The following is a 12,472-nucleotide window of genomic DNA, read 5'->3' as shown; positions in this document are numbered from 1 at the left end:
AAGTGGAAGAATCTCGATTCTAACTCAGGTAGACGGGCCCCAGAGTGCATGGTCTTCACTCTTGCTATGATGAGGATGCTGATTTCACCGATTACTTTCTACTTTGTACTGTGTTCACTCATTCAGGCATCAGTGAGCACCTACTGTATTCCAGGCTCTATTTGGTCACTGGCGATACAGAGGCAGACTGGGCACTATCCTTGATTCTCACATGCACAAAAGAAGCCCACCAGCTGGTGAACTTTGTGTCGGATCCGCCTCTAGACAACCCCCCACCCCTCACCTAAGGGTCTAGCTCGGTACCTGGGGCCTTGAGAGCATAGGTATATGGCTGCTGGATAGTGAGTAAATGATAGATTGAACGGAGGATATGTAAGAGCAGGGAAAGCAGGGACTTTGCTGGTGGTCAAGTGGTCAGTACTCCAGCTTCTGCTACAGGGTGTGTGGGTTTGATCCCTAGATGAGAACTGAGATCTCACATGCTTCGAGGCAAAGACCCCCCAACCCCCCAAAACAAACAAAAACATAAAAATTTAGGGAAAGCAGACACTCTGTGAATAGGATACTGCCCCAGGGTGCAAGGATACGTTGGCCCTGCCCTTCCCTCTGGGACCTCCAACCTTGACCCCATGCTGGCAGTGCCGTTAATGTGGGGAGCCACCCGTGTCACCAGGGTTGTATCTTCCCCAGAGTCTTGCCTAGAAGGTCAGGTCAGACCATGGGGCTGAGAGTTCAAAGCTTCAGCTCCCTGAGGGGACACCTCTCTGGTCTTGGAATGAGGGCATGAGCCAGGTGGAGATGCCTTTAATAGACTCTCTGGGGCCAGGATTGGGAGCAAGGCCCAGAGAGGACTTAAGCACGGGTCCTGTGTGGACACAGTGGATGAGGGGGTAGTACTCAGCGCCGGGGAATGAGATCTGTGGATTTTGTTCCTGCCACTTCGAAAGGGACTGCTCAGTGTCCCAGTCCTTCTGCTTGGTGGTCAAGCCTTAGATTCTGTGAGTCCACCACACTCTGCCTCCCACCGTCAGACCTCAGCTGACCAGCCAAGGGGGTCACCTCCCGGGGGGGTTGCTACAATCTGGCTGATGACTCAGTCCCTATCCTGGGGGCTTTAGAAACTGTGGGGATGGCATTTATTTGTCATCAAGCCTGGAAATCAATAAGTGGGGAAGGGATGCGAAACTCTGTATCCTGGGCAGGATATTCCAGAAGGAACTGTCCAGCCCCGAATGCCTATATACTGCCCTGACTGGCACCTGGCCAGTCTAAAATTTGACCTGGGGAAGGCAGATAACACTCAGAGAAAGAGATGCTGAAAAGTGGCAGAGGCCGAATGGGTCTGTTGGGATGTGACAATCCCAGGGCAGCTGAGATGAGCTGAAGTTTCCAGGGAACAGAGATCACAAGGAAGGAGCTGAGGCTGAGAGAGAAGGGACGGAGCAACAGGTAGAGAGAGGGGAATGGAGAAGCTTGGTTGAGTCTCAGGACAGAGGGTTGGACCATAAACCCCATGATGTTCAGAGTTGCTCTGGATCCAGAACGACTCTCCGTGTCTGTTCTTCGGCCTCATAGTTCATTCCTGAGTTCCTAGTGACTTGAGGTTACTTGAGTGAGACCCAAAGAGGCTAAATGTGGGATCTCAGGCTTAACTGTGTGCTGTGCTTAGTCCCTCAGTCCAACGCTTTGCGACCCCATGGACTGTAGCCTTCCAGACTTCTCTATCCATGGGGATTCTCCAGGCAGCAAGAATAATACAGGGGATCTTCCCAACCCAGGGACTGAACCTTGGTCTCCCACATTGCAGGTGGATTCTTTACTGTCTGAGCCACCAAAGAAACCCCTGAGGCCTAGAGGCATCAGAATTATTCCCATTTTAAAGGCAAGGAAACTGAGGTCCAGGGAAGTTAAGCAATCTGCCCATGGGCACAGCCAAGAGGTGGTGGAACAGCAACTCTCATCCTTATCTGTGCCTCTGAGGCCTGCTCTCCCATCACTGCGCTGGACAGTAATGTGAAGCGGGGATGGGCATGGTCTGTAGGGGGAGCCATGGCCACCTTGGGAGGTCTGCCTGCTCCTCCCTTGTATTTTCTTACGGGGACTCCAAGGCTCTGTTAGAGCAACTCAGAGCGGCAAGGACTCAGGGAGGTGAGCCAGCAGGATGGAAGTGTGGGAAGAATGTGTTGAGCTAGCACAGGGCTAGGGCGGACTTCTATGGGTGCAGAGGTCTCAGCACCCAAGGAGCGCAGTCGGGGAATGCCAGGGCTGCCACACCTGGAGAGAGAGCCTGGGGTCCCTGGAATGTGCCCACCTTCCCAGACTTGCTCCTCTTCCCTGTTTCTAGCTTCAGATGGTATGTTGGGGATCTGATGGCTTCATCCCCAGCCTCCGATGACTTTCCCAGGAGAGAAGCCAGCTTGGGTGAATAGAATTCCAAAAAGGAATTGGGAAAGAAGATGCCTGGTCTCAGTCACCAGCTTCCAGAATCCCTTTCTCCCACCATGGCTCCTGGCAGGTCCCCAGATCCGAGCACCGGATCAGGAGAGGGAGCAAGGTGACTCAGACATGAGTAAGGGTATAGTGGCTGGGGGTGCAGAGAGGCATTGGTGCGCTGGGAAATGCTTCATAACCAGCTGTCAGGGGATGGTAGGAAAGGGTCTTTTATTTGTAGCATCTGCCAACTTCTGTAGTATGAATACTCCTGCCATGGCTAATTTCAAGCTACCTGAGTGATGTCATTGAATATGGAGTTAGGAAGAGATGAACACAATTGGTGCTGGCAATCAACCAGTACATAAAGGAGCATGGCTCAGATGGTAAAGAATCTGCCTGCAATGCAGGAGACCCCTGAGTCAGAAAGATCCCCTAGAGAAGGGAATGGCTACCCACTCCAGTATTCTTGCCTGGAATATCCCATGGACAGAGGAACATGGCGGGTTACAGTCCATGAGGTTGCAAAGAGTCAGACATGACTGAGCAACTGACACTTTGACTCAACCAGAATGAACCTAGAAGAGCTAACCTGTCTTTGACCTTTGCTTATGCTGTAACCTCTCTGTGGAATATCATTCCTCTCTCTCCTTAGTGAATTCCCTCTGACCCTTCAAGGCCCAATTCAAGCACCTTCTTTCCTATAAAGGCAGTCTGAAATTCCCCACCTTCCACCAGCTCTGTGGCATTGATGCCTCCTTCCACTGTGCCCCATGGCAGTCTGTCCAGGCATGTAACAGCACAAGTCTGCTGAATGAGTTAGACGTACAGATGCAGACTGGACAGGGTGGGAGTTCCTTGAGGGCAGGCCTCAGGATCAGGCATCCTGAGACACCTAGCTGAGCACAGGCCCTGGGTAAGGAATGTTAGCCAGGTGCTGGATGAATGAATGAACACAGCTAGAGGCCTGCAGGGCTGCAGCAGCAAGTCTGATGTAGATTTCAGGAGATGGTTGCATCAACAGGATGGTTAATGATGCTGTCACCTGCCCCAGACCTGGGCTGGGCAGAAGAGTCCACCTGGGGCCCAGTGACATCTGAGGGCATCTGGCTCCAAGACAGGGTGGCTGGGAGTTGGTGCCCCTTTGGCACAGGGATCTCTTTATTCTGCTGATCTCAGATCACAACTAATTATCCTAATGGGTTTAAATGGTCCTAAATGTTCTCACGGTTTGGACAAGACCCAACTGGAGCCTGCAGGTGGGCTGGCCTGGCTGACGGTGAGTGGGCAGACTTAAGCGTGGATGCTGCAGGAATCCAAAGTGGCAGCTTCTACTGTTGCATGAGGCCTGAGACCTGTGTGGAGGTGCATGGGCCAGGGGCCAAGGGTCATTGTCCTAATAACAGCGCTTCACACGAGCCAGGCACTGCCCTCAGTGCATCAGTACGCGAACGCACTCAGTTCCCACAGCAGTCCTAGGAAGCCGGAGCCACGATCGTGCCCATTTTGCAGAGGAAGAACTGACTTCTGCAAGGTCTCTCTGCCAGCAGGCAGAGGGGCTCGTGTTCACACCGGCAGGTTCTAGAGTCCCTACCCTTAGTCACAACACGATGCCCCTTCTCAAAGTGGGTGGGCCACAGAGACAAATTGCACCCTTGTCTGGGGTTACGCCTACAGCCTTAGGAAGCAAGTCCAGTCTGAATCTCCTGTAGCAACTGTCCCCCCCCCACCCCCCGAGGCTGACCTTGTTCTGAGGGAGCCCCACCCTGACCCATGCCAGGACCCGAAGGTACGTTACCAGTGTGGTGAAGATGAAGTGGTAGTACTCGGTCATCATGCCCATGGCCATGGCCTGTGGGAGAGCAAAGCGTTAGCGCCCTGCAGGGAACACCCAAGAAGCCCCTCCTTCTCTCTACCCTGGTGTGGGGCCAGGGTGAGAACGGGGGCATCACAGGCTGGCTGGCGGTGGGCTGGGGGAGGCTGGATGCTCAGAGTGGGATGTCCTGTGACCTTGTGACCATGACAGGGGCCGGCTGCCAGACAGCAGGGGACTTCACAGCGGAGTGTGCGGCAAAATCACAGGGGACATGTTAAACTGCAGAATCTTGGGCCGCGCTCTCCAAAGACGCCAAATTCTGCAGGGCCAGGTGGGGGCCAGCTGTCTGAGTTTTTAGGAAGCATCTCCAGGTCTGTGCACTCGGAGAAATGCTGATGGAATCCACCGAACACTGGCTTCTCTAGTCCCCTGACTCCACTCAGCTGAATCCACTGTCCTAGCTCTGGAAAGATGTCTGTGGGAGCCCAAACCCCACCAACCCAGCCAGACCTAAAGAGCAGGGTCTATCCTTGGTCTGAGGCTCCCCAATGGGAAGCAGTGAGATATCCCTGCTTCCTGGGTGCTGGCTGACCACACAGCAGGCCACGTGGCTGTGTGAATTATTATCACCCACCATCGTGAAGTCTATATTTTATATTATGTATTTTATTAGAAGCCTATAATCTATAATACTAATGACCATAATGCATTTTCTACAGAGTTCTTCAGAATGCGGGCCCACATAGTGCTCAGGGGGAAATGTCACAAGGTCAAGTGTACTTTGAAAACGCCTCTCATCTCTTCCCGGTCTTGGAGGGGATTCACAGCCGGCATCCGCAGGTGAAAGGCTGGAGCAGTCCTCGGTCTGCAGTCACGCTCACCTTGGTTTAGTTCAGTGTCAGGCTGAACACAGAACCTCCACTTTCAGTTCTAGGGGTTTCCAAGTCAGCAGACTAGGGAGTGAATTCTGACTTTCTGGCTGGGTGACCTCAGGCCTAGGACTTTCCCCTGGAGCCTCAGTTTCCCTGCTGGTAAATCAAGCAGGATAATCGTCCCACTTCCCAGGGGTGTGTGTACACTGCACAGAGTCACTCCTCAGTGAACATGAGCAGTGGTGGTCTTTATTACTTGGTTCCACATGCCTGAAAAAGGAGAGAGTGCTGGGCACCATGGGCCAGAGAACGAGGGCTAAGGGACTTCGGGAGCTTTGCGTCTCCCACTTTGAGTTTAAAGCTGTGCCGCATCCAGTGCTGACTGTGCCCTGGGCACAAAGATGAACTCCTTCCTTCACTCGTCTCACCGAATCCTCCAGAACCAGATGAAGGAGGGATCGTTCACTCCATCTATAGAGCAGGGGATGACTCCGGGGCCACTCGATCTCAGGTACACCATGCCCCAGGCCAGGAACAGGATTCATGCCCTCAACCGAGTTTTTGGCTGCTGTGTGCAGGTGCCTGGTGGGAGGCTTCCTCGGGGAAGACACAGGCTGCTACCCCGCTTGGCACCCCCTTGCAGGATTGGGCGGGGGCGTCAGGCCTTGAATAGATTCCTGGCCCCAGCTCGGCACCTCTCCCTCGGCATCCCTGCGTCCCCTCCCTGCCACCTTCCTCTCTCGGGGTCATGTGTCAAGGCCCCACAGAATGCCTCCTCCAATCACCAGGGACGCTTTCTGAGACCACATAATTGCCTTTTACACAAAGCACTGGCTCGAATCAGAGTGGTTTTGGTTTCAGCTGTGACACCCCCAGAGGGGGCTGTGAGCGATTTCATTGTTGATTTCCTGGGTGGCTGGCAGAGCTTGGTCTGGTTCCCAGCACGCCATGCTGGGCTCGTCCGGGAATGGAGGCGCGGCCAGGACTGCAAGCCGCTCACCTCCCCCACCGTCACTGCAGAGCTGAGCAGATGGGATGCGGAGCCTCGATAAACCTCCCAGTGATCGGAGAGTGACACTGAGTGCCACAGGCTGCAGGGAATTAGTGGCTGGAAGAGGCAGTCTGGAGGCTGTGATACCCCCAAGTCTCTGTGCTTCCTCAAGTGTTCTATGCCTCCTCAGTAACCCCCGCCTCCCACTTGCATCAGGGTGATGTGGAAACTATCATTTACTCAGCACCCTCTGTGCTCCAGGCCTGGCTGGGCCGCTGATCCATTGTCTCATCTCATCCCCACAGCAAGTCGGAGTGTCAAGACTACTGTGCCTGTTTTGCTGCTGGTGAAACTGAGGCTCATAGGGGTAAAGTGACCACCCAAGGTCATATAGCCAGAAAGAGGCAGACTAGGGATCGAACTCGGATCTGGCTGACGTCAGGGCTGTGTTTGGGAAATGGCTGGGAGAAATGGCAGGCAGATCCCAGCCTTCCCTCCCGCTGGCTGGCGCCCACGCACCTGCTTGAGGATCTGGGCAGCCATGGTGTGGCTGCAGTCGAAGATAATGCGGAATTCCCGGCCTCGCTTCATCTCCTTGAGCAGCGGGCGCGAGTCGTCAGAGTCAAGGGGCAGCTGGCGGATCTTGAGGCGGATGTTGTACCTCGACGGGGCCATGATGAGCTCCTGCAGTCGGATGAGCCCTGAGAGGTCCCGGGGCACAAAATACACACGTGAGCGCACAGACACACAGCTGCAAACACCACAGACTTGGGTGGTCACAGGTCTACGACCACACATAGACACCGATGTGTGGCCCACAGAGATTTGTGCATGGACACAGCCACATGTGTGCAGACACAGGCCCTGGCACACTGGGGCACAGACCGGTGCACCCAGCTGTGCAGGCCCACATATGCACACACACATGTGTGCACACACAAACACATGCTTACGCATACGCATGCATGTTGACACAGACAGGACATATGCTTGGGTTGATAGACATGCCTACACATGTAGATAAAGGTGTGTGCACACACAGATAACATGTACACACCTGTAGATTCAAAAGCAGGCACAGACAGCTAGCAAACCCCCACTGACTCCACCCCCCTGCTCCTCTCTCATCCAGTGGGTGTACAGGCTTATGGAGCCTGAATTAGAGGCCACCCCCTCCTCCTTCCCACGCCCCCTACAACACTGCAAAGCGCGGGACACAGTCTCCCAAAACAGCCTCAGCAACCGGCTGCCAGAATGCGGCACAAGTGCAGCTCAGGCTCAGCTGTACCAACTGCTGGACCAGGTAAGGCCAGGGGGTATTTGTGCTGAGTCACCGCCCCCACCCCCCAGCCCCAAGAGCAGGCTCCTCTGTAAACGTTTCCCATTCTTCCAGGCTCAACGCAACCGCCTCCTCCACGAAGCCCACCCCTACTGCTCTGCCCGGAGAAGATCTCTCTACCCAACTCCCATCCTGCCCCCCCCCGACCCCCACCAACTCGGTGGCCTCGTCCCTCAGTGCTTGCCTCCTCGGACCTCATCTCACTTTCCTTGTCCTGTCGCAAGCTCTTCAACATCAGGGGGCTAGGTCTCCACACCCCCACAGCACAGGGCCTGGCCCTTTGGTTGTACTCAGCACCAATTTCCATAATTGGACTGGCTACTGTTTTTCCTCTCTCTACATTGAAAAATCCATCCTCCACCTTGGCATTTTGCAAAACCACTTAATCTGGGGACTTCCAGGGAAAACTGAATGTCACTTCCTGGAGACAAATGGCTTGCTTAGGCCTAATTAAGTTCATTTCCGTCCCTGTTTCGAGGTCCCTTCTTGCTGACTCCTCTGTGCTTAGCCTGGAAACAAGCCTGCTTGCTGGTCTCTACAGCCACGCCCACCTCAGGGAGAGCTGTGGCAGCACCCGGCCAGGGTCCCAGGCAGGCTGGCCCTTCCCACCTGCTGGGCTCACTGCCCATACGCAGGGCTTGGTGTCTGCATCCTGGCTGCCCTGTCCACTCAGCCATGCTCCATTTCCCCGCTAACAGCACTCTGGTTTTCCTTCGAGGAACAACTCCTCCCCCATGCTCAGTCCACGTGACTCAGAAGGGATCTGTTCCCAGTCTAGGGACACAGAATCTGTCCCACCCCCCAACCCCAGTCAATCAGCACACACATTGCTTGAGGCATAGGTACAAGACGGATGTGAGATGCCAGTTGGTCTTATCAGATGACTCCCAGGAGTTGTGCCAGGGCAACTGGTAAGAGATAACTCTCTTTAAATTTAACTTCAAATTGGGGTGGGGGGAGTGAGTCTGGGGGTCACCACTTAGAACCTGAGAAGGATTCCAACAGGGCAGAAGTCAGGACACAGAAAGAAATTAAGCCCTAAAGATGTGTGTGTGCTAAGTCACTTCGGTCGTATCCAACTCCGTGCGACCCTATGGACTGTAGCCTGCCAGGCTCCTCTGTCCGTGGGATTCTCCAGGCAAGTAGTGGGTTGCCATTCCTGTCTCCAGGGGGTCTTCCCAACCCAGGGACTGAACCCACATCTCTTATGTTTCCTGCATTGGGAGGAGGGTTCTTTACCAATAGTGCCACTTGGGAAGCCTAAGCCCTAAAGATACTTGTTTGCAACTCTAAAGCTAAAATCATTCCTGAACTTTCCAGTAAAGGAGATCAACAGAATCCACCCCTCAACCCCATCCCCTGCTTTATTTTTTTTTAGCTTAAGCTAGTTTGCGATGGATTAAAGTTCACGATCAGCGGTCTCAGTGTTCCTATCTGGACAGAGTCCTCATACACAGACAGCCCACATGGCCAGCCTTCCAACAAAAAGTCTGGGCTTCCAAAGCCACTCTGGCACACACCCCTTACTCCCATTCCTGAAGGCTGGACATCAGGAAAGCAAGCTGATTGGTATCCTTCATTCCACTCTGCTGGGGTGTGTGTTAGTCACTCACTCGTGTCTGACTCTGTGATTGTAGCCTGCCAGGCTCCTCTGTCTGTGGAATTCTCCAGGCAAGAATACTGGAGTTTGTAGCCATTCCCTTCTTCAGGGGATCTTCCCAACCCAGGGATCGAACCTGGGTTTCCTGCTTTGCAGGCAGATTCTTTACCACCTGAACTACCAGGGAGTTATCTCTGCTGGGGAGGACAGAGATATTTGTCTGGGACCTAAGCCTCCCAAAGAGCTTCCAAACAAGCTTTGCCATGACTGTGGGCATCAGGAACCCCTGGCCCCCTGGATAGTCTCAGATCCAGGTGTGTGGCTGGGAGAGGGCTCTGGAGTCCTGGAGGGATCTGGACTAAACAGGGGCCCCAGTACCTCCTAATACCAGACTTGATGGGGGCAGGAAGGGGATATCAGGTAATCTTAGCAGAGGAGGGAAGGGCCACAAGCTCCCCCCAAACACACACCTCCATCCTTACCCTCCCTCCTCAATGAATCCCGGAAGTCCTTGGTTTGGCTGAATGCTGCTGCCTGCTCACACCTGTTACTGTGCGAGGCTATGAGTGCAAACTTTGCTCCTACTGGCTCAGTGTTCAGGCACAGCATCAGTAGGCATGTGGGCTTTGGGGACCCAGGACATGAGGACAGGGACAGTGTGGATGCTGGAGGAGAGCCATCAGAGCCTTCTCGTCAGCCAAGTTCATTGCCCCGTGTAGTACACAGTGACCCACATTCTCTCACAGCAAGTGTCAGAACTCCTTCCCGTCAGCGTATTCCCGAAGGAGACCAGAGGCTCATCCTAACCCATCCCAGCAGAGGACTAGGTTCTTCGTTTGCCTGAGATGAGCACTCCTTCCTGGCTGCTTCCCTAATCAATCTCTCTCAAAATATCTGCAGTGAATCATGGTTGTTGAAGTCATGCTTTTCACTTACAAAGCACTTCTGCATTCATTACCCTATTTAACCATCTCCCTGTCCTAGAAGACATACAGAGTAGTTGCTTTGGTTCCAATATTCAGATAAAGAAACTGAGGCCCATAAAGGTTAAGTGATCCTCCCAATATTCTGCAGAATGTTAGCAATGGGATCCAAATTCAAGACCCAATCTTTTGGGCTCTTAGGCTGGGCCTTTTTTTTTTTTTTTTTTACCTCAGCTTTTTTTAAGCCCCTTCCCTTCATTCTTGATATAAATTTGCCTTGTGCACAGATTAGGTTTGCATGGCAAAACTCAAAGGGCAAACACTGTTGGTCCCTGGAATAATCATTTTTGATATTCTGTAACTGATGACTTGACATCCTGAAATCATGGGCCAAACTAATGACCAAAGTTGTTTGTATCCGTAGTACCTGTGTTTTCCTGGGCATACCAAAATCATATTATAAACTCTTCAGTCACAAACTCCCAAATCTGGGTTTTGCTTCCTACCCCATATGGGATGTTGGCGCCTAACAAATTCCACCTAGTAGTAATAGGGGCAATCTTATAGCTGTTCAGTCACTCAGTCATGTCTGACTCCTTTGCGACCCCATGGACTGTAGCCCACCAGGCTCCTCTGTCCACAGGATTTTCCATGCAAGAATACTGGAGTGTGTTGCCATTTCCTTCTCCATGGGATCTTCCTGGACCAAGGATCAAACCCACATCTCCTGCATTGGCAGGAGAATTCTTTATCACTTGAGCCACCGGGGAATAAGTAATAAAGGCTCTAAAGTAATAAAGGCTCTTGCCTGTGTCTTCCCCTTGCTCCTACCTCCTGACCAGCCTGGCATGTGGCCCTAGGTGCCATGATGTGCCCCCTTCAGCTTTTAGGGAACTGTAAGTAACAACCCATCTTTTCATGCCATCGACCTCTTTGTGTCGTCACTTAGTCATATCTACTCTTTAGATCCCAGGTACATTTTAACGCAGTCCCACCTGTAGTGGATTGCAGTGACGACTCCAATTTTCACCCCTCCCTACATCCCCATCCTTCGCTGTGTAACTTTGCAGTGCCCTCTAACTGTGGGCAGGTGACTTGCTCTACCCACGACGCTGGGCTCAACTGTGTGAACTGTTTTGGCCAATGGGGTATCAGCAGGCATGATGAAATCAAATGCTTGAAATGGAATTGTACACTGGTTTTGTTCTTTTCACCTCTGCCATCGTCATGACCACATGCACGGGTTAGCCTGCTGGAGGATGAAAGCTCAGCTACCCCATCATCTCAGCCAAGGCTGGCCTATTTCAGCCAACACTCAGCCGACCCCCGGGCAGGTGAGTGATCCAGCTGAGACCAGAATAACTGCCTGGCCAATCTCATTCAGTCACTGACTCTACAGACTTGTGAGCTAAACAAATGCTTATTATTTCAAGTCACATTGTTTTGGGGTGGTTTGTTATACAGAATTATTATTGAAATAGATAACTCATGTCCCCTCTTCTAGCATATTAAGAGAACCATTGATTTTGGTGGCTGTGTGCCAGCCCTAAGAAATGACTCATGGTAGGCAAAATCACGGAGAAGGCAATGGCACCCCACTCCAGTACTCTTGCCTGGAAAATCCCATGAATGGAGGAGCCTGGTAGGCTGCAGTCCATGGGGTCGCTGAGAGTCAGACATGACTGAGCGACTTCACTTCCACTTTTCCCTTTCATGCATTGGAGAAGGAAATGGCAACCCACTCCAGTGTTCTTGCCTGGAGAATCCCAGGGACAGGGGAGCCTGGTAGGCTGCCGTCCATGGGGTCACACAGAGTCGGACATGACTGAAGTGACTTAGCAGCAGCAGCAGCAGGCAAAATCAATCAGTAGGAGTCCCATTCCTATCTGAATGGGATGTTTAGAGTGGTGGACACAGACTCAATGAACTGTATAGGGTGGTATGCTGGAAGGGTCTAAGACAGATTTTCCTCCCTGAACAGGCACAAATCACATTAAGAAAAATCCCTTTGTCTTCTACCTCTTTCCTTCCCACTTCCTGGGGTATCATCATGTGAGGATCTGGTATTGGGAGCTGGAGCATCTTTATTGTGACCATGACGGGGGAAGTTAAGGGAACTGCAGTGATACTGATCCAGCATCCTGACTCTGATGAACTGCTAAACTTGTCCTGGAAAGGCCCATCTCTAGACTTCTTGTCAGTGAGATAACTAAGTGGCTACTGCTCCAGTCAATTTGAGTTGGGCTGTTACTTACAGCCAAAATATCCTACTGGAAACAACCCCCAAAGCAAACACAGTCAAAGCCTGCTATTAAGTGCTTCCCACTTCATGGGCTTGATGACCCGCAAGCTGTCCCTTTGAAATATCCTGGTTCTGGGAGCATACTTCCTACTAATACTATTCTTCATCAAAGCCATATTATTGTTTGACTGAATCCAACACTGAATACCTAGTACTCAGTGTTTTCTTAACTAAACCAGCACCATTACTGACTACCCTA

The 12,472-nt window shown here is 52.3% G+C and overlaps 1 protein-coding gene across 1 annotated transcript in view; it reads right to left on the bottom strand.

Annotated features, from left to right (window-relative positions):
* The window catches only part of GRIK3 (glutamate ionotropic receptor kainate type subunit 3), a 252,701-nt gene that overhangs the window by 76,821 nt on the left and 163,408 nt on the right, over positions 1 to 12,472 (bottom strand). The window contains exons 4-5 of the mRNA XM_005893256.3: positions 6,629 to 6,810; positions 4,229 to 4,282 (exon numbers count right to left, since the gene is read on the bottom strand). Coding sequence (XP_005893318.1) covers positions 4,229 to 4,282; positions 6,629 to 6,810 — 236 coding nt within the window. The remainder of the gene's footprint in view (positions 1 to 4,228; positions 4,283 to 6,628; positions 6,811 to 12,472) is intronic.

This window comes from Bos mutus, chromosome 3 (genome assembly GCF_027580195.1).
Source record: "Bos mutus isolate GX-2022 chromosome 3, NWIPB_WYAK_1.1, whole genome shotgun sequence".
In the NCBI taxonomy this organism is placed as follows: Eukaryota; Metazoa; Chordata; class Mammalia; order Artiodactyla; family Bovidae; genus Bos; species Bos mutus.
This window is presented reverse-complemented; position numbering and strand designations above follow the sequence as displayed.